The 24,771-nt window shown below is 45.1% G+C and overlaps 1 protein-coding gene across 2 annotated transcripts in view; it reads right to left on the bottom strand.

The window, feature by feature from the left end:
- The window catches only part of LOC309401083 (ubiquitin carboxyl-terminal hydrolase CYLD-like), a 48,346-nt gene that overhangs the window by 9,852 nt on the left and 13,723 nt on the right, over positions 1-24,771 (bottom strand). Inside the window, exons 6-15 of one of the 2 annotated variants that reach the window (XM_081970032.1) lie at positions 23,530-23,698; positions 21,903-22,047; positions 19,844-19,966; positions 16,364-16,455; positions 14,370-14,433; positions 13,407-13,539; positions 11,980-12,088; positions 9,104-9,222; positions 7,496-7,712; positions 5,875-6,061 (exon numbers count right to left, since the gene is read on the bottom strand). In XM_081970032.1, coding sequence (XP_081826158.1) covers positions 5,877-6,061; positions 7,496-7,712; positions 9,104-9,222; positions 11,980-12,088; positions 13,407-13,539; positions 14,370-14,433; positions 16,364-16,455; positions 19,844-19,966; positions 21,903-22,047; positions 23,530-23,698 — 1,356 coding nt within the window. In that variant the 3' untranslated portion in view covers positions 5,875-5,876. Of the gene's footprint in view, positions 1-5,756; positions 6,062-7,495; positions 7,713-9,103; positions 9,223-11,979; positions 12,089-13,406; positions 13,540-14,369; positions 14,434-16,363; positions 16,456-19,843; positions 19,967-21,902; positions 22,048-23,529; positions 23,699-24,771 lie in introns of those variants that run through there. The other variant, XM_081970031.1, reaches the window with a different exon arrangement.

Genomic DNA, 24,771 nt, shown 5'->3' with positions numbered 1-24,771 from the left:
TTCAGTTTATCCACGGATGGGATTATCCATGAGAATATGTGCTGATGCTTTTCTAAAATGTTTATATTTCCCATATAAATAAGATAAGCAGAACCTCAAACTTTGAATCAAAATACACAAAAAAATGAGCCATTTTACTTGTCGATGGCTTATTTTTCTTCATATACTAGTTAAAATATTAGAGGGTGTTGCTTATTCATGACTGGACTTATACAACAGTGTGTATAATTTTTTCCACATGAGAGCACATGGTTGGATGGTTGATTCCTTAAGAGAAATGCTAATCTTTCCAGATTTTCACTATTTTAAATTTAAAAAAAAAAGTTTCAGTGTCTATGCCATAATTCAATATTGTGCAATGTGATACTCAATGCTTGAAGATAGCTAAATCCTGCATTAGACAAATTTTAATAAATACACCTTATTTTAAAAGACGGAGGAGCCTTTAAAGCAATAAAAACCAACCAGTAACCAAGCCATAGTTTCAACATTGCAACACCTGCTTTTCCCAATATAGAAAAATCATGAAATCTCTTTTTAAAAAATCTTTTTATAGCTTTTTTTAAAAAATAAATAATAATAATAATAATAATAATAATAAATTTGAATTTATTAGCCGCTCCCTCTCCAGACAGGACTCGGGGCGGCGTACAATAAAACATATAAAACATAAAACATGTGCAAACACATAGACATCCAAATACACACATATACAAAGACATACATGCACGGAGGAGGTAACAAATTACATCACATTTAGACAATTAAAAGTCACCATTAAAATACCCCATTAGTAATACCACAATTTAAACTTTAAAAGGACTGTCAGGAGGAATAAGAAAAAATTTACGGTTGAGCCAGGCCAGATAATTGAAAGAGGTGGGTCTTCAGCTGTACACGGAAGGAGCGGAGATCGGAAGTAATCCTGATGTCACGGGGGAGGTCATTCCACAGGGCTGGGCCCATCACAGAGAAGGCTCTGCTCCTGGGTGTCGCCCCCCCGACACTGTTTAGCGGACGGCACCCGAAGAAGTCCCTCTCTGTGTGAGCGGATTGGTCGTAGGGATGTATGGGGCAGGATGCGATCCTGCATGTAACTAGGTCCTGTGCCATGAAGCGCTTTAAAGATCATAATCAAAACCTTGAAACGCACTCGGTAGACTACAGGAAGCCAGTGCAGCTCGCGCAGGAGAGGTGTTACGGGGGAGTATCTAGTCCTCCCCATAATCACCCGCGCGGCCGCGTTCTGGACCAACTGCAGTCTCCGAGTGCATCTCAAGGGAAGCCCCATGTAGAGAGCATTGCAGTAGTCCAGGCGAGACGTCACCAGCGCATGGGTGACTGTGCGTAGGGCATCCCGGTCCAATAAGGGGCGCAATTGGCGCATCAGGCGAACCTGATGGAACGCCCCCCTTGCCACGGCTGTTACATGGTCATCCATGGACAGCCGGGCATCCAGGAGGACGCCCAAATTGCGCACCCGTTCCATGGGGGCCAGTTGCTCGCCCCCAATGGCCAGAGATGGAAGCAACTGGTTGAACCGGGAGGCCGGAAGCCACAGCCGCTCCGTCTTGGAAGGGTTGAGTTTTAGTCGGTTGCCATCCATCCAGACCCGTACGGCCTCCAAACACCGGGACATCATTTCAACGGCCTCGTTGGGGTGGTTCGGGGTGGAAATGTATAGCTGAGTATCATCAGCATACAGATGATATCCCACCCCAAAACCACAGATGATCTCGCCCAGCGGTTTCATGTATGTGTTGAACAGGAGAGGCGAGAGCACCGACCCCTGTGGCACCCCACATGTGAGGGGGCTCCGGGTCGATCTCTGCTCCCCTGCCAACACACGTTGCGTCCGGCCAGAGAGGTAGGAGCCAAACCACCGTAAAACGGTGCCCCTGACTCCCAGCCCCTCTAGCCGGTGCAACAGGATACCATGGTCGATGGTATCGAACGCCGCCGAGAGATCTAATAGGACCAGGATAGAGGAACAGCCCCTATCTCTGGCCCTCCAGAGATCATCAACCAACGCGACCAAGGCCGTCTCCGTGCTGTGCCCGGGTCGGAAGCCGGACTGGCGCGGGTCTAGATAATCATTCTCCTCCAGGTGACGTGGAAACTGTTGTGCCACCACACTCTCTACAACCTTCGCTAAAAAGGGAAGGTTGGAGACTGGACGATAATTGACTAGATCCGTTGGGTCCAGGGAAGGCTTCTTGAGCAGGGGCCTCACAACCGCCTCTTTCAAGGCGGCCAGTAGAAACCCCTCACCCAACGAAGCGTTCACTAGGCCCAGGAGCCAGTCGCGCGTAACCTCCCAGGATGCCAGCACAAGCCAGGAGGGACACGGGTCCAATAAACATGTGGTAGCACGCAGACGTCCACGCAACCTGTCCAAATCCTCGATGGCAACCGAGTCAAACTCCTCCTAGAACGGTCCCTCAAGACTCGCCTCGGGCGTCTCCACTGGACCACTGAAAGGGGCCCATCCCATCCGGATTTGAGCGACTTTGTCCTGTAGATATTTCCCAAACTCCTCTGCTCTGCCCTGTAAAGGGGCTTCCCGCGGTCTCTCAAACAAGAGGGAGCGAGTCACCCGAAACAGGGTGGCAGGGCGGTTATCTGCGGACACAATAAGAGCGGCACAATGTTGACGTTTGGCCGCTCTTAATGCCACAAGGTACGTCCTCAAATAGGCTCGTGCCTGTGCTCGGTCAAATTCGGAACGGGAGGATCTCCAATGACTCTCTAGGCGTCTCTTGTGGCGTTTCATCACCCTTAGCTCCTCGGTAAACCAAGGCGCCAGGGTGGTTCGTCGCCGCAGGAGAGGCCGCAAAGGCACCACCCGGTCTAGGGCCCCGGTAGTCGCACTATTCCAGGCGTCTACCAGGTCCTCCACTCGGGGGCGGGTCAGGTCCACAGGAGGTGGCCCAAGCTCCGTCTGGAACCTATCTGGTTCCATCAGGCGCCTGGGGCGGAACCATCTAATACCTTCCGGTTCCGCCTCCCCGCAGCGGGGGGTAGCACCAGGGAAGTCAAGCCGGAGAAGTGAGTGATCTGACCATGACAGGGGAATAATAGTTGAATCCCCTATTCCCAGATCACTCGTCCACTGGCCAGAGACAAAGACAAGGTCCAGCGTGTGGCCTCCCTCGTGAGTAGGACCCTGAATTAATTGGGTCAGGTCCATGGCTGTCATGGAAGCCATGAACTCCCGAAACCCCTCAGACGCTTCTCCCATCGAAGGCAACTATTGGAAAAAACAAAGCAACATTGGAAAAGATAAAAAAATATTTTGATAATATACTTTGCCAAAAGGGGGAAAAAATACACTCTCACAGAAAGTTCTTCTAAAAAGTAGGGGGGAAAACAAAAAAAGAAAAAAGGTGTATTTTAGCAGTAAATATGGTATTTAAAATTCTATTAGACAATATTATCTAATGCAATGATTATTCAAGTACATATACATATATAAAATTGATTTATATAATTATAATTTTAACTTACTGTATTTTGTCTAAACGAGCCATACTATATTTCATTATATTTGTTCATATACATTTTACATCTATAGGCAATCTGCTGACTGCATTGAGTGAAGAGCCCTATATTATCTTACCAACACTATAATGTCAGTTATTTGGCCATAATAAGGACGCAGAGAATCCATTTCCGTTGCCCATTTGTCAAATTCCAAATACAAGGAATGTAATTCAAAATAATTTTATTGTCTGAAAATTTTTTCTCACAAAATTATATTTATGTACTCTAGTACTTTTTTCCAAAACTTGGTAAGTACAAGACAGTATAAAAACATGTGTTTTAAAGAACCAATATCCTTACTATATGTTCAACAAAGTGTTGTTTTTGAAAATCCTTTTATATACATACATAACAGAGTGCAATAAATTCTAAATATTTTTTTCTATAAGTCACAATTTCAGGTCCAGTGACATTCTTGCCACAGAGGTTCAAAAGGTCTCTCATTGTCTAGGCCAGGGGTGTCCAACTCAAGGCCCAGGGTCAGATCCAACCCAGGGGATGCTTAGCTTTGGCCCGCAGGGTTGCCCTGGAAACAGAAGGCCTGCAAGGCCTCTGCCAGCGAAAAACCCGACCTTCCAGAGCTCCATTTTTGCTGGCAGAAGATTGCAGAGGGTCATTCCAGCCAAAAATGGAGCTTGGGAGCCCATTTTCTCTGGCAGAGCGTTTTGCGCCCCCGACACGAGCGATGCTGGCCATGCCACCCCAGCCACGCCCACCCTAGCCCCCCAAGATCAAACACAACCCTGAGGCGGCCCTCAGTGAAATTGAGTTTCACATTCCTGGTCTAGGCATAATAAAACCTAAAATTATTTATCACATTAATTTCTTAGGATCTTCATACCATATTGAATTATTGATAACAAATATGTTTAAAAATGAATAGGTTTTTTTTTTAATGTAAAGGATTTAACAAGTTGTTGTAGTAGCTCAAGTGTCTCAAAACTAAAAAAAATATTGCCAGTCCAATGTTGTTAACAAATGATGTAACTGTAAATGTTACGATACATAAATTAGATAAATTATGTGTCCTAACACGGACTACGTGAAAATTTTCACCATCCTCTATTGGTTGGTCCAAATTCAGTAGCCTCCTTTCCATCCAATTTTTCCATATCACACCATCATTTCAATCTCTCTTGATTCAATTCATATTCTAATCTCCTTGTGGTTTTCAAAGGACCTCAGAACTGGCATCAGGTCTGTGTGTCTGGAGACAAGGTATCACCACTGAGAAGACCCTGTTTTTGGGCCACCATTCCTTTTAAGTGTGATGAGTGACTGGAACTGTCCAAAAATTTAGAAAAAGTCTCTTCAGGATTGGTTTAGAAATACCCAAGCAGAGGATGGGCTTAGAGGCATGATAGACTTAATTTTTTTTTGGTATTCACATACAATAATCAAACATCAGAAGGGACGTGGTGGCTCAGTGGCTAAGACATTGAGCTTGTCGACCAGAAAGGTCAGCAGTTCGGGGGTTCGAATCCCTAGTGCTGCATAACAGAGTGAGCTCCCATTACTTGTCCCAGCTTCTGCAGTTCAAAAGCAAGTAAAAATGCAAGTAGAAAAATAGGGACCACTTTGGTGGGAAGGTAACAGGGTTCCATGTGCTTTCGGCATTTAGTCATGCCGGTCACATGACCACGAAGACGTCTGTGGACAGCGCTGGCTCTTTGGCTTTGAAACAGAGATGAGCACTGCCCCCTAGAGTAGGGATCGACTAGCACCCATGTGCGAGGGGAACCTTTACCTTTACTTAATCAAACATCCTTTGGTAAGTTGCTCCAAGTGGATGGAGTTAGTTTAATTATGTCCATCATCCCTAAAATGTTTAAAATGGTGAAGAGTGGTCAGGGAAAAACTCATATAACATTTTTTAAACATTTTGTCTAGATTAGCCCTAAAGGAAGGGCAGATTCCAATATGGATTCCATTTAAAAAAGTTCTAGTTAATGGTATATATCCTTTGCTTCCGAATTATTCAGTGCTCCCTCAGGTTGTCACTCCCAAAGGTTCTGTTTTAAATGTCTATGGAGATTTGCAATCATCCAAGTCATGGCTGTCCCAAAGGTGCTTTTTCAAGAGGAAACTAGAGCTGAAAAAGCTGAAGAAGAAGCTTCTCATCCAAGAAGCTTCTTCAGCTCTTCAGAGCTTCTTCTGAAGCAGCATCTTGAATGAGAAATGACACGTCTTCAAAGAAAAACCAGAAAGTCTAATTGCCTCTTGAAAAAAAATCATCTTTGGGGGTCTCAGATTTGCAGCCACATCTGCCATGGGATACGTGCAGCCACATAGCTTCTTTCTTGTCTACGATCTCCTGCCTCTCATCCAAACCTTTATTTGTAGAGGCTGAGGGAAGGGCTGTGGTAGAAGCACATGTAAGCGTCACAGAGCAAGCGACGGGCATAAGAGGGCAAAGATTTGGGATCCAAGCCTTGCAGAGCTTCAATGGGCATTTCCAAGTAATCTGCTACCTCTGAACAGGGTGTAACACGGGGGATGTTAAAGCCGTTCAATCCACCTTGGGGAAAAAAAGAAGAAGACAGGCATAAGGATGGAGGGTATGCATGGAAAGAAACAGAAGGGGAAAGGAAATCAACTTACTGTTGGAATTCCAACCTTTGATCAGTGAGATTTCGGCATTGAGAAATACTAACAATAGCATCTTTGAAGATGTCTTCCATTACTAATTTTTCTGAAATTTGGAAGATTTTTTTTACCCCCAGGCCAAGCAAAATTTCCCATGTTTGCTTATAAGACCATTATAAGATATTTATCCAAGCAACTAAACATCTGGTTTAGATTTCAGGCAGCTGATAAAATGGCTTCTGTTCACTTTTTAAATCCCATTTATAAAGAGCTAGATTCGGGTACGTGTCTCTTTTGCCTCCTGCTCTTGCAACTTCTGATTTATGGTAGTTGGTTAATTAAAGCTTCCCACACAGTCAAGGTGTGCAAATAAACTTGCCTATAAACAATAATGTAGAGGGTATGAGAATGATTCAACCAACCAAACTGCAAACTGAACAATTGATTAATGTGTGGAATGGGATAGAGGTAAGTCCTCTACTTACAACAGTTCATTTAGTGACCATACAACAGCCCTGAAAAAAGTGACATGATCATTTTTCACGCTTAAGACCATTGTAGCATCTCCATAATCACATGATTTACATTTGGATGCGTGGCAGCTGACTCACATTTATGACGGTTGCAGTCTCCTGGGGGATCATGCAATCCCCTTTTACAATCTTCTGACAAACAAAATCAATGGGGTAGTTTAACAACCATGTTACTAATTTAAGAACTGCAGGCATTCACTTAAAAATGTGGTGAGAGAAGTTGTAAAATGGGCAGAACTCATTTCTCACTTAGCAACATAGGTTTTGGGCTCCATTGTGGTCGTACGTTGAAGATTCCCTGTACTTTCCAATTCCAAACATTGTCAATTTGGACAACATTTAATACTTTAACCCACGTGCAAAGCAGGGTGGGCTCCCCCGCCCCATGAATTCCGTCAAACAATCCAAATCAAACTTATCTGAGGATTCAGTTTCAACATTCAGACAGAGGGAGAATTGCAAGTCAATTCACTACTGGAATCCAACCAATTCACCAGATTAGTCCGATTTTACAAGCTAAACATAGCATTTTTTTTCGTTTAATGACCCTGTAATCCCTTGTGGGGTGGAGTCTGGGCAACTGAATGGAGCTACCAGAGCATTTAATGACCAGATGCCTTTCCTGTCACCAATGCAGAGCTTTATTCAGCAGATATATTCTCATTGTGCCCAGAGAGAGAAATATCAGCCTCTACTTAGGATTGAACCCACAACCTCCTGATTGTGAGGCGAAGCTCCACCTTTAGGTCACTGTACCACTCCACAAACTAAACATTGCGTTGACAAAAGCAAACCTTGATTTTCTTTGGGAAAGACATTTTGAAACAACTCACCCTCACGGTCAGCCATACTATCAAAGAAAAGCCACTGGTGGACATCTGGGCCATAGCGGGTAAAGCCCACATAATGACTTGTTTCAATGCAGAGGACTGCGAAGAGCTGCATTGTCTGGCGCGGGATGTTCTCTGGCAAAGAGCCAAAGTGAGAAAGCTCCTCAGGAAGATGCAGTGGGCGGGGTTGGTGGTACCGTCGGGCCCGGTGCTTGTGAACCTGTAGGCCAAAGAACACCAAGAGATCTGAAACAAATCTGCCTTGAGTCTTTTCAGTTCGGCTACCATATTGTTCTGACCCAGCTCCCCAAACGTGACAATCCCTCTGAAGTGAACTCAAAGATTCCTTTATTAGCACTGCCGGCAGCCCCCTCAAAAGGTTTTCCCCTCAACGCAAGCTAACCAGTCTGGCTGGCCGGAAGATGAATACTTGTCTGTCACATCTATTCATCTCTGCCCCCTGCCTTTTGTCCTCAGAGCTAGGGTGGGGCTTTGTTAGTAGTGGTGGCTCTTCCTTCCCAAGGATCGGCCCACGGATTTCCACTGCTCTCCTCTCCTCTGCCTTCTGCGCATCTGCATGTCAGGCACTGGACCCGGTTGTTCCTCCTCCTCCTCCTCATCAGCCCTCTCCAGATCTGGTGGCTGTTGACTCTCCAGCTGAGGGCTGAGGGCCCAGGTTCCACCCCCCTTTCTCTCTCTCTCTGCCAGCTCCATTCTCTCTTCCCCCTCAGAGCTCTCAGGTTGCCTTGAAGAGGCAGGAACAGCAGGATACATACAGTGCCTGACACGTGGACGTGCAGAAGGCAGAGGAGAGGAGAGCAGCGGAAATCTACGGGCCGATCCTTGGGACAGAAGGGCCACTTCTGCTAGCGAAACCCTACCCTAGCTCTGGGGATAAAAGGCAGGGGAAAGAGATGAATAGGTGTGGAAGACAACTATTGTTCTCCCTGTAGGACAGACTGGTTGAGAGAGAGAAACAGAAAGAGAGAGGCTTTTTGCCAGGCCTCCTGGCACTCCTAATAAAAGAAACATTTATTTAACTACAGAAGGCTTGTCCTGTTTGGGAGCTGGATTAGAACACATATATTCTATTCAATGAGTTCTCAGATATTAGAAGAAGAGAATTGTATCCCTCCTCACTCAGCTTTTTAAAGAGTTTTAAAGTGGGGGGTGGGTTTGGGCTTTTGACTTTGAGGGAAAGCCCAGAAATCTCCGATTCGAGTGTTGCCAGATAAGCCTGTATGCTTATTCTAATAAATGGGAGCTTTGAGAAAATGCCTGTCTCAAGAGTTTTCCATTGGAGTTGGGCCTTTCAGGAATACTGATATAAATACAAAAAATAAGGCAAGGAAAGCACAGGACTCTTATTTAACATGGCTTTGGTGTGTTGGGCTCAAACTTTGAATTGCTAATTTTAGTAGATGCACAGTGAGGGTTTTCCCCTCACAAGAGCTTCAACAAAATTACATCTGTCAAATGCATTCCAACTTTTCTGCATCTAGTAGAGGAGAATCTTAACCAGAAAAAACTCTGAACTTTGGCTATATGTTCTTTGTCAGACAAACCTAGCTTAAGGGAGTATCCTGGGATGGAAAGGTGGCACAAAGATACCTGCTGATTGCAAATCTTGCAGAACTGTTTGATGTGTCGCATGCCGAAACTAGGATCCTGGTAGCAATCTAAGCACTCCATCACAGCCAGTCCTTGGCATACAGAACACTCTCGGGGAGCTGCAGTGGTGAAATCAGAAATGTTGGGCTAAGTTAGAAGTTAAAAGCAACCCGTTGGCTGTGGATTATGAGAAATGACATTCAGTACTCTGTAATTGACTGCCAAGTTGAAATAAAAACAGGGTGCAAATTTCATTTGCCCCACAAAGGGGAAAGCATTCAGCACAAATATTTCGCTCCTCAGGCGTAGAAACCTGGGGGAGGGGGGGGGGAATCAGTTGCTGACTTGAAACTTACCCCAGACAGTAGGAATAGCAATAGCGATAGCACTTAGACTTATATACCGCTTCACAGTGCTTCACAGCCCTCTCTAAGCGGTTTACAGAGTCAGTCTATTGTCCCCAACAATCTAGGTCCTCATTTTACCGATCTCGGAAGGATGGAAAGCTGAGTCAACCTTCAGTTAATTTAGGGATCTCCATTGTTCCAAGATGTAGTGAAAGCCATAAGTTTAGGTAGATACTAAAGAAGGCAAACTAGCAAATTGTGAAGGATGAAAGCTCAGTGAAGGAGAAGGAGCTCAAAAGGAACATCTAACTTCTCCATCATTCCATACTTGTTTGGTCATTAGGTTTACAATCCACCTTTCTTCTAGGATCTCAAGGCAGCATGCATAGCATTCATTCTTCCTTTTCTCCCCACAATCACCTGACTAAGTTGAGCTAATAAATCATAAATGACCCAAATAATTTTCATAGCAAAAGATATTTTAGCTTGGGCCTTTCTGGCGATTGTTCACCATTTTAACCACCACCGCTACATCAAACTGTTCTGACTTAGACTTCCTGGGGAAGCATAAATCACAATCTTAGTCCCCAAAACCCTCCTTTATTTATAAGTCTGTAAATTATGGTCATTAACATTCCATAAGGCTTCACAAACAGTCAGTGAAGATTCCGACAGATGTCTGCTCGAGTTGCCACAGTCTTTCAGGGGAATGTTGATAAACACCCACCTTATCTCCCTGGGAATGCTGCCAGAGACCTAGTTGCCAAATGCAGAGCATGGCCAAACTTAGCACAGAATCAAACGAACTTTCCAAAGCTTGAACCGACCAGATGAACTAATTGCTTCCTGCAAAAGCTCACACCCCATTCACTCCTCTTTTATGTCTTTTATGGGAGGTAATCTCCAAGCCTTACTCCCAACTCGACCCTGTTTTCTTAATTGTTCTTGCCTTCTGGCAGCTCTGCGCATGCACACACTGGGAACAGGCTCCCGTTGGTCTTCTGCCTCGCTGATGTCAGACTCCGGAGGCAGCAAATAACTACCAGATGGCCTTGGTCCCCTCTCTGCCTCCAACACAGAGCCCTCGTCCAAGCCTTCCCCAGGCTCCAGGACTGGGCCATTTCCCTTGCCATCCTCCTCCTTTTGCAGTCTAAATCTACTGCCAACTCTGCTGGCCGCTGGCAGGCCACAACACAAACCAACTGCTATGTGTAAAGAGTAGAGGAAGATCGTTACTTCCGTTTGAGAGCTTCCACAGAGTATCTACAGCAGTTGGTATAGCAGACAAAACCATTAAGGAAGATAACCTTCACATAGAATGCAGCAACTTTTACGTAGGCAAAAGACGTTGAAGTCCAGAAGTAGAAGATAAGATATGGAAATGGCTCGGGCAAACACCCTCCTAATCTACTGAACTACTACAAGGAGGAGGAGATAACGCATATTTCCAAGGTTCTATTATAATTATTATCATAGCCAATCTCGATACAAAGTAGTTTTATTAGCTTTCCTGTGATTTCCTGCTTTTATCTCTCTCGCGGGAGTGACATAAAGGAATAAGACGCTAAACTGAACCATTTTTCGCCCTTAACCTTGTCCTAGATCAGTGATGGGTAACATTTTCGTCCTCGCGTGCCGAAATCGTGTGTGTGTGTGTGTGTGAGAGAGAGAGAGAGACAGCACACACGTGCGTGCTCACACCCACAATGCAATGTGCCCTGCCCCTCCCAGCGCATGCACTCATGACCCACCCCATACATGCACACGTGGCCTCCCGCATATGCGTGCGTGAATCCTCCCATGATGGGGAAGGGCATTATTATTATTATTATACCAATGACCTCCGCTCCTTCCGACCTCCGCTCCTTCCGACAGAAGCTCAAGACTCACCTGTTCCGACTAGCTGGCTTAGCTGATTGACAGTTCCATCTTCCACCTCCTGGCAAACATTTTATTGGGGAATTTTTAAGGGTATTTTAATATTTGTATTTTAACTAAGAATTGTACAGTATATTTTTTACCTCCTCCGTCTACGTCCACGTCTATGTCTATGTCTATGTTCATGTCTATGTATTTGTATATGGTTTTTTTTAAACATGACTGTACACCGCCCCGAGTCCTGCCTAGGAAAGGGTGCGGTCTAGAAATAAAGTTATTATTATTATTATTATTATTATTTGCTCTCCTTAGGCCCCGGAGGCTTTCCTCGAGCCTCTGAGAGGGTGAAAATGGCCTCCCCTGGGCTCCAGAGGCCTTCCCTGAAGCCTCCTGGCACCCAAAATGGAGCACAGGGGGGAGGAAGCGCTGCACCCCCCTGCGCTCCCCCCACACATGCACAGGCATCTCCCGCATGTACAGTAGACCCAAAAACCAGCTTTCCAGCAGGAAGCGTGCACTCGTGTGTGGTGAAATTGAACTGAGCGACAGCTAGTGTGTCCACGGAGAGGGCTTCACTGCCGTGACAGTCCTAGATGGTCAGATGAGAAGCCCTATGACAGAGACATGTGCTTTTCCTCTCTCATCCCTTACTTTCTTCCAGAAGATCCGTGAGGTCAAGTTCCAGGCTGGGTTGGATGGTTCGGAAAGCTTTGAAGTTCTTCCCATTCCGAGGCATCTGAAGGATAAGGCACGAAGGGGCCTACCAAGAAGAATGGAAGCACCCGGATGAGATCGAGGGGAAGAATAGATGAATATCTAATACAGGTGGGCCTTGACATAAGATCATAACTGAGTCCAAATTTCTATTGCTAAGTCAGACATTAGTTAAGTGAATTTTGTCCCATTTTACAACCTTCCTTGCCATAGTTGTTAAGTGAAACACTGGAATTGTTAAGTTAGGGACACGGTTGTTAAACGGATCTGGCTTCCCCATTGACTTTACTTGTCAGAAGGTCACAAAACATGACCTCGGGACACTGCAACCAGCATAAATATCGAGCAGTTGCCAAGCATCCAAATTTTGATCATGTGACCCTGAGGATGCAGCAATGGTCATAAGTGTGGAAAACGGTCATAAGTTAGTTTTTCCAGTGATGTTGTAACTTTGAATGGTCACCAAATGAACTGTTGTAAGTTGAGGACTGAGTAGTCCTCAACTTACAACAGTAATCTTGAGTAGTCAAGATTGTGGCTATAATAATGGAACTAAATCGCTCTGATTGCACAGCCACCATCTTGTCGATATTTCTGGCCTCTGATGAGGTGCATCAAACTTAAGTCAGGGAGCTCGAGCTGGCCCGTGTGGTGTTTAGATCTGGCCCATGGGACCACCCAGGGCCGGATTTTCCTATAGGCTAACTAGGCTTCAGCCTAGGGCCTCAAGATCAAGAGGGGCCTTTTATTTTTATTTATTATCCGTGCCACATTTTTTATAAAGGTTAGTACCAATTACAACAGGTTTCATTTAATATATTGATATATATATCACAGTCATGATGTATTTTATTATCTCTCATGTAATTTACAAACTTAAAAATGGGAGATGAAAGGGCCCCATAAGTGGAATAGCCTGGGGCCTCTTTTCATCTAAATCCGGCCCTGGGACCACCCTGTAAACAGTGAAAGACTGGCCCATGGTGTCTCTGCCAGTGAAAACCGAGCTCAGGAGGGTCACAGGCAGCCCCCCTTCCCTCGAACTCCGTTTTCACTGGCGGAGGGTTGCAGGAGGCCGTCGCAGCTGAAAACAGAGCTCAGGAGCTTGTTTTCAATGGCGGTGCTCAGGCCGCTACAGGCGCCCTTGTCATGGGTGATGTTGAGCTGGTCACTCCCACCCTGGCCACACCCACTCTCCCCCCCCTGGCCAACATCAAACAAACTCTGATGCAGCCCTTAATGAAATTGAGCTTGACATCCCTGCCTTAGATCAACCTTCTGTAGCCTGCGGTCCTTCAAATGTGATACACATCTGAGGTGATAGGAAGGTCACATCTGCCTATCTTCCTGGTCCTGCATCTCACCTCTGTGAATTTGAGATCCCCGATCACCAGTGATCCCTCCAGAAGTTCTTGAACCGTTGGGACCACATGAGTAGGGTGGTCCTCAGTAAATATCTGGTAGAATATGCAGCCATGAGGGTCTTGGCCAGCTGAGCTGGGTTCAAAGGGGAGAAAAAGAAAATTAGATTAGGGGATACTAGTTGGTCTGGAATAAACTGGGAGTAAATTTGTAATTATTTTCTTTATTAAAGTTTCTATCCCTCAGGGTTGCAAAACCATTCTAAGGAGTATACTGCCTAGCAAAACAGAACAATCAAAATAAGGTCAAATAGAAATTTAGGGGTGCTTCGTGGTCACAGTAATTTCATTGCTCTATAACTAAAAATATTATTATTCTGTACCTATCCCAGCTAATCAGAGAATATATATAGGAGAGGTTTCTGTGGGACAAGGCTGAGGGAGAGAAGGGGATAGGATAAAGGAGGCTTCTGTGGGACAAGCCTGAGGGAGAGAAGGGGATAGGGTAGAAGATGCTTCTGTGGGACAAGCCTGAGGTAGAGAAGGGGATAGGACAGGGGAGGATTCTGTGGGACAAGCCTGAGGGAGAGAAAGGGTTAGGATAAAGGAGGCTTCTGTGAGGCAAGCCTGAGGGAGAGAAGGGGATAGGGTAGAAGATGCTTCTGTGGGACAAGCCTGAGGTAAAGAAGGGGATAGGACAGGGGAGGATTCTGTGGGGCAATTCTATCTCCTTCTCTCCCTCAGCTGAAACAGTTGTTAAACACATGCAATGGGGTGCTTTGTGAATTCCGAGTAATTGAAACCACCTCATTTTGAATACAAAACAGACCTCTTTGCCTCTGAACTTAATGTTTTGGGCTCCAAATGGAACGTCTTAAATCTGTGACAGTCTGAATTTGAAGTGTTCTGCACACCACAAATATACAGCATGGGACTACGAAATAGAAAGCAGCTCATCCTTCTCACCGGATCTGAAAGAGGGGGTCCATCTTTAGCACTCGGAAGAGCAGTGTGAGGAACTCTTCTGGGTCTGCCGAGAGAAAGAAGGCAAAAATGGAGCGGCAATCTTTCCTTCCTTCCCTCCCCCCCCCCCCACCTTGAACGCCCAATTCAGACAAACCTGCCTTCCCTTGAGCAAAGAAAGAATATAAACAAAGTAACACCAACACCACCCCAATTGTGTCCCCATTTTTTTCTTTGAAGCTCAACAACAGTGGGAACCATCTCAGGTAGCAAGATGACCTCTTCCTATTGCTGAATTGCCCCAACTTTCAGAAGATCATTGAGATTAAAAGATAGAATCACAAATTGGGGGCATGTAAGTATGTATAATTATATAAAGATAATGATGAGAATAGCATGGAATTGTAACTAGGTCTACATCTTGGCCAAAATTAGCCGGAGGGTGGGGGTGGTTAAAAGTACAATGACTATATATGTATATTTTTGTTCTATTTTTTTTAAAGGAGGAGAATACAGGTTAAAATTAAATGTGTTTATTGAAAAGGAATTGTAAATACCATCAACATAAAATGGAGCTTGCTCAGAAGCTGAAATAAACCAAGTAAATGAGATGAAGAGTGGGAAGTAGAGGAGAGAGGTAAGGGAAGAAGAGAGGGATAGGAGAGAGGGCAGAGGGGAGAAGAGGAGGAGAGAAAGGAGGACTGGAAAGGGGAGAGGAGAGAAGGAGAGAGGAAGGGGAAGTAGAGAAGGGAAGGTTGACAGTGGGAAGAAAGGAAGTAGGGAGGGGGAGGAGAGAGGGAGAAGAAAGTGATGGGCAAAGTACAAATATGATGTATGGAGAGCATAAGAGCCAATAATTGTTTTGGGGAGTTGTTGGTAAGATGAATTGATGTACACATTTAATAATACAATATGATGTTGGTTATGTAATAGTATACATCTGATTATATGTTATGAAAATGAAAAAAATAAAAAATAAACTTCATAAAAAAGATCCTTTAATGATGATAGTATTTGGACCTACGCTTCTTGAAACAGTAAAAATCACATGCTTAGTCCCCCAAACCCTTTTTTAAAAAACTTAAACGGCTGTGAATTAAGTTCATTCACAACCCGTAATGATTCACAAACAGTTTGTGAAGAGTCCAACAGAAGTCTGCCATAGTCTTTCAGGGTAAGACTGATAAGTACTCACCTTTATCTCCCTTGAAATGCTGCCAGAGACCTAATTGCCAATTAGTTTTTCAAGGCCAAACGGAGCACAGAGTCAAACGGAGCTTCAGAATTTAAACCGACCAGAACGAATAAAGCTGCTTCCTGCAAAAGCTCATGTCTGTTTGCTCCTTCTTTATGTCCCATGGAAGGGGCCAATCATCTCTAAGACCTTACTCTTGAGTCATCCCTTTTGACTTAACTGTTCTTGTCTTCTGGCAGCTCTGCACATGCGCACACTGGGAACAGACTCTCCCTGTTCCTCTACCTCGCTGATGTCAGACTCCGGAGGCTCAGGCGGCAGCACATAACTACCAGATGGCCCTGGCCCCCACTCTTCCTCCGATGCAGAGCCCTCGTCCGAGCCTTCCCCAGACTCCAGAACTGGCCCATGTTCCTCCTCAACCTCCTCACTCTCCAACACTGCTGCCAGCTCCGCAGGCCTCCGGCAGACCACAACAGATAGGTAGATGGAAAGAGGTAGACACTACTGATGTTCAAGAGAGGATCCCAGAGATATGTTCATTATCAGTTTATGGCAGAGCATAATATTCCACAAAATGAAAAAAAAATGTGTCAATGTGTTTTTGTATGATCCAGCATTAATAATATGCTAGAGGACTGGACTAGTTTTACATTAACATTATACAGATCTCTTTGCTCTCCACCTCTTCCCTCCCTTCCCCTTCTCTCCTCCATCTTTCACATGGCTTTCAAGATGGCTCCTTCACTTTGCTATCCAACCATCCCCTCACACACACACACAGACGTGCACAGGCCCAAACCTTTTTCTTCACTGGTGAAACCAGAGGAGTGCCCAGCTGTTTCCAAAACTTTCCGCAAGGCCATGATTTTGGTAGCGCACACGTAGCCGTTCCTATCAGGTGAAAAAAAAAAAAACACACACAAAGTCAGATTACAGATTAACCAAATTGAAAGGGACCTTGTAGGTCATCTAGTCCAACTCCTACCCAAGCAGGAGACCCTACACCATTTTTGACAGGTGACAGTCACGTCCCTTCTTGAAGTCTTCTAGGGATGAAGCTCCCACAACTTCTGAAGGCGACTTCCATTGGTTGATTGTCCTCACTATTAGAAAATTTCTTCTTATTTCCAGGTTGAATCTCTCCTTGATCAGTTTCCATCCATTATTCCTTGTCTGGCCTTTGGGTGCCTTGGAAAATAGTTTGACTCCCTCCTCTCTGTGGCAGCCCCTCAAATATTGGCACGCTGCTATCATCTCTCCCTTGGTCCTTCTCTTCACTAGACTAGCCATACCCAGTTCCTGCAATCTTTTCTCATGTTTTAATCTCCAGTCCCCTTATCATCCTGGTTGCTCTTCTCTGCACTTTTTCTAGAGTCTCAACATCTTTTTTATAGTGTGGTGACCAAAACTGGATGAAGTACTCTAGTGAAGAGAAGTACTAGGGGAGACATGATAGCAGTGTTTCAATATTTGAGGGGCTGCCACAGAGAGGAGGGGGTCAAGCTATTTTCCAAGGCACCCCAAAGCCAGACAAGGAATAATGGATGGAAATTGAACAAGGAGAGATTCAACCTGGAAATAAGGAGAAACTTTCTGACAGAATAATCAATCAATGGAACAGAAGTTGCCTTCAGAAGTTGTGGGAGCTTCATCATTGGAAGCTTTCGAGAAGAGGTTGGACTGCCATCTGTCAGAAATGGCTACTTGGGCAGGGAATTGGACTAGATGACCTACAAGGTCCCTTCCAACTCAGTTAATCTGTACTTGTATCTAAATCATATTATGGGATAATGCAGCACAATATTCCAGTCTGTGAAAACAGCCTGAGTGTTTTATAACCTCAACCAGAGGATTCAGTTCTTCAGACAGGTCTTTATTTCTGAAAAGTACCAGCCTTCTGAATGCTCCTGTGGTTCACCAATTAAAAGACTGGTGGATCGATGAGCCAAAACTTCCTCCTGGAAAATCATCTCATTCATTCTCCTTTCCCCCATTCTCCCAGACCAACCCTGAGAATTCTTAAAGGCGTCCAGCTCACTATTAACTGGATTCAACCCCACCCCTTCAAGAGACACGAAATAAGGGAGCAGGGAGTTTCTCCTATTATCCTAAAGGGATTAAAATATTGTTAAACAAAGCAATTTGCTTAACAGAGTTGGAAGGGACCTTGGAGATCCTCAAGTCCAGCAGTCAACAACCGGTGGTCCAAGAGAAAAATTTGGTGGTCCGCAGAAAAATTATTTGCATTTTTTATATTGCACTAAATCAGAGGGATACATGCAATAAACGCTTGTGTTGCTGCAGAGAGGCTCCCCCTTCGGGGTCTTTTTGGGTGGGTCAGAGGGCAGGAGAAATTCTGATTCAGAATCTGCTTCAGTCTCCTGGTGTGGGGCTTTGGGAGAAGGCTGGAGGAAAGCGCAGCTGATGGCAAAGAGCTGGAGGGCTTGTTATAGTGGGACTGCATCATGGCCTGGAACTGGCTGATCATCTCAGCCCGCTGAGCCTCCAGGCGCCAGTACCTGGCCTTGCACACCTGCAGGTCTTCCCTCTGCTTGGAAAGCCTATGCTCATAGTCCTCACCGAGGTGCTTCTGCTGAGCCTCCTTCAGATCACATTTGAACTGAGCCAGCTGTTTTGCCAACTCTTTCTCATAGTGGCTGCTTAGCTCCAACAACTGCTCCCTTTGGGACCCTAAAGAGCCTGGGCAGGCAGGTAAGGAGTAGTGAGTAGAGACTGGTGAGGAGCCCATCAATGTGACTGACATTGAGTTGGCCCACGCCCAAGTCACATGTCACTTTCCCATACCTAGCCGGTCATTAGGCAGATCATATTAGTGGTCCGCGGGATTTAAAATTATGAATTTAGTGGTCCCTGGGTTCCAATAGGTTGGTGACTCCTGTTCTAGTCCAACCCCCTGCTCAGGCATGGAACCCTATTCCATTTCAGACAAATCGTTGTTCAATTTCTTCTTTAAAACCTCCAGAGTCGCCACTCCCACAACTTCTGGAGGCAAGCTGTTCCCCCGCTTAATTGTTCCAATTATAAGGAATTTTTTCCTTGGTTCTAGGTTGCTTCTCTCCTTGATTAGTTTCCATCCCTTGCTTCTTGTCCTGCCTTCGGGTGCTTTAGAGAATAGGTTGAGCCCCTCTTCTTCTTTATGGCAGCCCCTTAGATATTGAAATACTGCTATCATGTCACCCCCACCAGTCTTGCTTTTTATTAAATACACAACTGTGTGTCCTGGCTTGCCCAATTATCAAAGTTTGTGAAAGATCTCCAAAAACCTTTGCTTCACTGATAAAGCCCAAAGTGAGCTCAAATGTTTCCAAAAATTCCCACGGGGCCACAATTACCAATAACAATAGGTACTAAGCATCATTATGAGCTGGACTTCCAAAATTTACATGTCTATTTCAGGGAGAGTGAAAGAGAGAGACTCAAGATGACTCACCCATTTGGGAAACCACCCTGTCCTGCACTAACCCACAACTACATTCTCCCATCACACAAAAAAAAGTTTGGCAATCTTAGAAGTTCCCAGCTATTCTCTGGCTTGTTGAATATGTATGAATCAAAGAGAGCGACTATGTTCTGACCTAGGCTTCCTGCAAAAGCATAAATCACACTCTTAGTCCCAAACACACTTTTTTTATTTAAACGGCTATTGATTATGGTCATTCACAGCCCGTAATGATTCACAAATGGTCTGTGAAGAATCCGCCAGATGTCTGCTCAAGTTGCCAAGATCTTTCAGGGTAATGTTGATAAGCACCCACCTTTATCTCCCTTGAAAGGCTGCCAGAGACCTAACTGCCAATTCGTTTTGCACGGCCAAACATAGCACAGAGTCAAACAGAGCTTCTCAGAGTTTGAACTGACCAGAATGAACTAATTGCTTCCTGCAAAGGCTCACATCTGTTTGCTCCTCTCTTATGTCTTATGGCAGGGGCCAATCATCTCCAAACCTTATTCCCAAGTCGACCCTGTTTTCTTAATTGTCCTTGCCTTCTGGCAGCTCTGCACATCACCACACTAGGAACAGGCTCCTATTGTTCTTCGGCCTCACTGATGTTAGACTCCGGAGGCAGCAAATAACTGCCAGATGGCCTTGATCCCATCTCTGCCTCCGACACAGAGCCCTCATCAGAGCCTTTCCCAGCCTCCAGGACTGGCCCATGTTCCTCCCCAACCTCCTCACTTTCTGACTCTGCTGCCAGCTCCACATGCTGCTGGCGGACCACAGAGATGGGCTTTTTACAGAGGATAAACCCAAACTCACTTGCGCAAAGGGTTGACAATCTCGGTTCTTAAGAGATCTCGGGTCTCGGTGTAAGAGTCCCCATCATTCTTGTCTGCTGGGCGTAGAAGCAAGGAATCCAATACAGAAGTAAAGGAGAACATACTGTAAGCAGAAGAGAAAAATGGGATCTTCAGAGGTTTCCCCCCAGCTTGGAAGAGGAGCGGAAGGTTTAGTAGTGGGGGTGTCAAACACTAGGCCCATGGGCTGGATCTGGCCTGCAATGTGGCTGGCCTTGGCCCATGGGGCTGTCCTGGAAAATATAAGGGGCTGGCACGTGTGGCTTTAGCCCAGTCTACCCAATGAGAAGAGGAAACATGCCAGCAGTTTGGGGAGTGACGTCAAGCTGGCCGCACCCACCCAATCAGCCATGCCTAATAAGTTATGTCAAGCTGGCCATGCCGACCAAGTCAGCCATACCCTCCCAGTCAGCCAAGCTCCTTGAGGTCAACCACAGCCCTGGTGCGGCCCTCAATGAAACTCAGTTTGACACCCCTGGTCTAGTGGTTACAAACTGGAATAAAAGAAACTGGGGAAAGAAAAAATTGGATAATACAGGTAGGCTTCAATTTACAACCACAACTGAGCCATGAAATTTTGTGAGAAATCTGTTAAGTGTGTTTTGCCCCATCTTCTTGCCACATGTGTTAAGCGAATCACTGCAGTTGTTAAAATTAGTAACATGGTTGTTAAACGAATCTGGCATCCCCATTGACTTTGCTTGTCAGAAGGTCGCCAAAGGGGATCAAATGATTCTGGGACATTCAACCCGTCATAAATGTGAGTCAGTTGTCAAGCATCCGTCTGTAAATCACGTAGGGATGCTGTAATGGCAATAACTGGAAAAAATGGTCATGTCACGTTTTTCAGTGTTGTTTCAACTTCAAATGAACTGTTAATAAGTTGAAGACTACCTGCATTCTTTTCAGTGAGGTATTTTGCAAATAAACTAGCCAGAACTCATTGAATAATGAAAGAAACAGGTACGATATTGATACTGCATTCATATGGTTATACATGTTAGTAGGGGAAATCTTGTCTAAATAAGACTCCTAATAGTTCATACTGGACTGATTAACTGGACTACTTACGTATTTACCTAGAAAGTTCCACATACATATTTCATTGGTCAGCAGGAGGCACTATGGAGAAGTCATGTAAAGCCCTGAACACGGAAGGTTTTCATAATGCAACATGTGTATCTTTACGCTCTGAGAGCTTAAGGCAGGAGTCGGCAACTTTAAACACTCAAAGAGCCACAAGGGTCCTAACCAGAAGCTCTACCCACCCACCCGTTCAATTCTGGAGCTGACTTGAAGTCCAGTTCCCCCACCATAGAGTCTCCTCCTAGCATGGTGTCCTTTTTCTTCTGCCGAACAGTAGTCCGGTCCCCCCACCATAGTCTTTCTTCCTAGCACAGCATTCTTTTTTCCTTTACCGACCGGAAGTCCAATTCTCCCACCATAGAGTCTCCTCCTAGCATGGTGTCCTTTTTCCTCTGCCAAACAGTAGTCCGGTCCCCCCACCATAGTCTTTCTTCCTAGCACAGCCTTCTTTTTTCCTTTACCGACCGGAAGTCCAATTCTCCCACCATAGAGTCTCCTCCTAGCATGGCATCCTTTTTCCTCTACCTGTCCTAACCGAAAGTTCTATCAATTGTGGAGCCGACTGGCAACAGGAAGCCACAGCAGAGGGATGAAAGAACCACATGCAGCTCCATAGCCACAGGTTGCCGACCCCTGGTTTAAGGGAAAGCATATACACCATTCTGATGGCCTCCATAGTCAAATGAAAACTTGAAATTGAGCTTCCTTCATCCAAATCCAAGACCTTAATCACCGTATGATTATGGTTCTCCGCATCATTTATCCTGAATCCTACTTTAGCATGAAAAGGAATGCAATCTGCCAATATTTTCTCCAATTCCCCAAGTATTGGTAGGCCTTCCTGGATTCAACTAATTGTAGGTCACAGACATTTCAGGCCCAAAGAGGAAATCAAAGCAGGTTCTTGCCAGTTTCGAACAATGCACCGGCCTTACCAGAACAAAGTAGCATCGAGGTAGCAAGAGTTGCAATGACCTTGGATCCCCTTCTTCCATCCTGAGAGAAGTTCCAAACCTTGATTGCCCAACGGTGGTGGTGGAGTATCTTCTTCTACCTTGGCACTGGCATAGACCCGGAAGTCTAGGAGAAAAGAGCAAAGGGTGGAACTAGCAGCCACGCCAACACTCTTCTTGCATGGTTGCTCCTTCATCCTTTCTAGAAACAAGATTCCCCATCGGGGCTAACATAGGCTAAAACAGGAATCCTGTAAATCATCTCCCATCTCTCCATTATGATAAAATCAACAGCCCTACACTGGGACTAGTGGGTGAAATAATCAAGAGCGTCAGAAAACGTCTCTCTCCAACACAGAGATGTATAATAGAGACTGGGTGTTCCTCCAAAGCAAAATTCAGTATTGGAAACAATCAGATGGGACTTTCCACTTAAAAATAGATCAAAAATATCAACCAACCAAAAGATCTGTATTAAGATATAAGCAAATACCGTATTTTTCAGACTATAAGACTCCCCCACCCAAAAAAAGTGGGTGGAAATGTCTGTGCGTTTTATATTGAATATGGAACTGTTTTTGGCCTCCCAAACCATCTGTCCATCCCATTTTCACCCTCCCTGGCCCCCAGAAGCACTATGTGGGCCAAAAATGGGTGGTTTTTGGCCTGAAAAGTGCTTCTGGGGGCTGGGGAGAACAAAAACGGGATGCACGAAGGCCAAAAACTATTTTTTTCTCGTTTTTCTCCTCTAAATCTAGGTGTGTCTTATAGGCCCGTGTGCCTTATAGTCCGAAAAATATGGTAATCATTTCAGTGATTTAGTTTTTCCTATAACTTCCATTTACCAGATCATTCTCTTCAATGGAGGAAAAAAGAAACAGGGAGGAGGTGGGGATTCAAAAGGTCTTATACCCTAATCCCTGAAGGAGACTGAATATAATAACTCATTTCTCCAACCTATGCTTATTCCCTTTTATGACCTAGTTTGAGAATGATTGATTAAACCCGAAGTTTAATCAGTAGTTTCAGAGGAGAATTGATGACACTTTGGAAGTTGCTACAATTCTACATTCTACAGTCCCAGCCAATCTATCCAATAGCTACCGAGGGTGGATGCTTTAATCCAGGGGTCACCAAACTTGGCAACTTTAAGACTGGTGGTTCAAACCATACTGGTTGCAGAATTCTGGGAGTTGAGTGTCCCCAAGTCTTAAAGTTCCCAAGCATGGAGACCCCTGCTTTAGTTGAATAGCTTTTGCAAGACCCCTTTGTTGCTTACTGAGGATAAGAAGAAGATAGTTAATTTCCAATATTCAGACTGCTTTGCTTTCAGTCTCTCTAAGCCAAGCTTGACAACTTTAAGATCTATGGACTTCATCTCCAAGAATTCCATATCCCAGCATGTGGGCTGGGAAATTCTGAGCATTGAAACTACATATCTTACTGTTGCCAAGCTTGAGAAATGATGTTTTAAATCATATGGTAGCCAGGAAATCTGGAACCAATTCCTAGAATTCCATTCCCTGGAATAGTGACTAGGAAATTCCAGGAGTTGGACTCCACATATCTTATTGTTGTCAAGCGTGAGCAACACTGCAGTAAGCCATACCCAGGGAGTTGCATCGCAAAACAGGATTTTCAGGAGTCTGCAAGGTGTCAAAACGTGAGTCAGGGTGGCAGTGGCTCAGCTTGACAAACAGGGCTTTGTTTGGTTGGCAGTAGAAATAGCGGTTCCCTCTGTATTGTCCATCTGTGCAGCCTGTTGGCAGTGGTTCCTCCTAGAAAAAGTAAAAAAGAGGTGAGCTTGCACATCCCCAATTGCCCTCAACCTTTCCCCTCTGTCATACGATTTATAACATCTTTCAATTCTGTTTATTAACATACCTTACTGTTAGTAAACAGAAGTTCTGAAATGTGTTTCAATATTAGTAGCTCGGGTTGGTAGTTAGGCTGTTAGTTTGAGCTCCAAAGCTTGGCAATTCGGTTGCAAACATTTCATCACTATTCAAGGAGACATCATCAGTGCATTTTGAGTTGTGCTTGTCTGTCAGAACACATCTCATTAAAAGGTATTTAAAGACCTGTGTTCTGACAGACGAGCACAACTCAAAACGCACTGACGATGTGTCCTTGAATGGTGATGAAATGTTTGCAACCAAATTACCAAACTCGGAGCTCAAACCAACAGCTTAGAAATTCTATAAAGTTTAGCAACAGGAATTCTGGTCCCAATTGTGATTGTAAAGGGAGAATTACTTGTGAAGACAAATTTGGCCTAAAGTGGAAAAGAGGATTCGGATGACCTTATGTCCATAATATGTTAAAATATGCCTGTGTTTCTCAAACCTATCAGTTTGAAGATGTACGGACTTCAACTTTTCAACCCACGGTGTTGAGAAACACTACATTACTATTCTCTAGTGCAGCGATGGTGAACCTTTTTTGGCTTGCGTGCCACAAGTGGGGGAGCGCAGGGGGGGTCGTGTGCGGGCGTGCCGCACCCATAATGCAATATGCGACCCCCAGTGCCCATGCGCGCACAACAGGCGCGATCCCCCCCATTTTTACATGCTTTTTTCGCCCTCCCCAGGCTCCAGAGGCTTTATAGGAGCCTGGGGAGGGCGAAAAGAGCCTCCCCCGCCCCCCCCGGAGGCTTCAGGGACCGTCTGGAGGCTTCCCTGAAGCCTTCGGAATGCTTAAAACAACCCTCTGAGCAAACCATAAGTGAAGCCTCAGACGCCTGGGGAGGGCGAAAAAATGGCTTTTTAAAAACGGTGAAGTCAGCTGGCCAGCGCGCATGGCAGCGCCTCACGTGCCCTGACAAATGGCTCCGTGTGCCACCTGTGGCACG

This window comes from Natrix helvetica (genome assembly GCF_964273705.1).
Source record: "Natrix helvetica genome assembly, chromosome: Z".
In the NCBI taxonomy this organism is placed as follows: Eukaryota; Metazoa; Chordata; class Lepidosauria; order Squamata; family Natricidae; genus Natrix; species Natrix helvetica.
The sequence above is the reverse complement of the archived record's forward strand: the minus strand, read 5'-3'. Positions and strand labels throughout refer to the sequence as shown.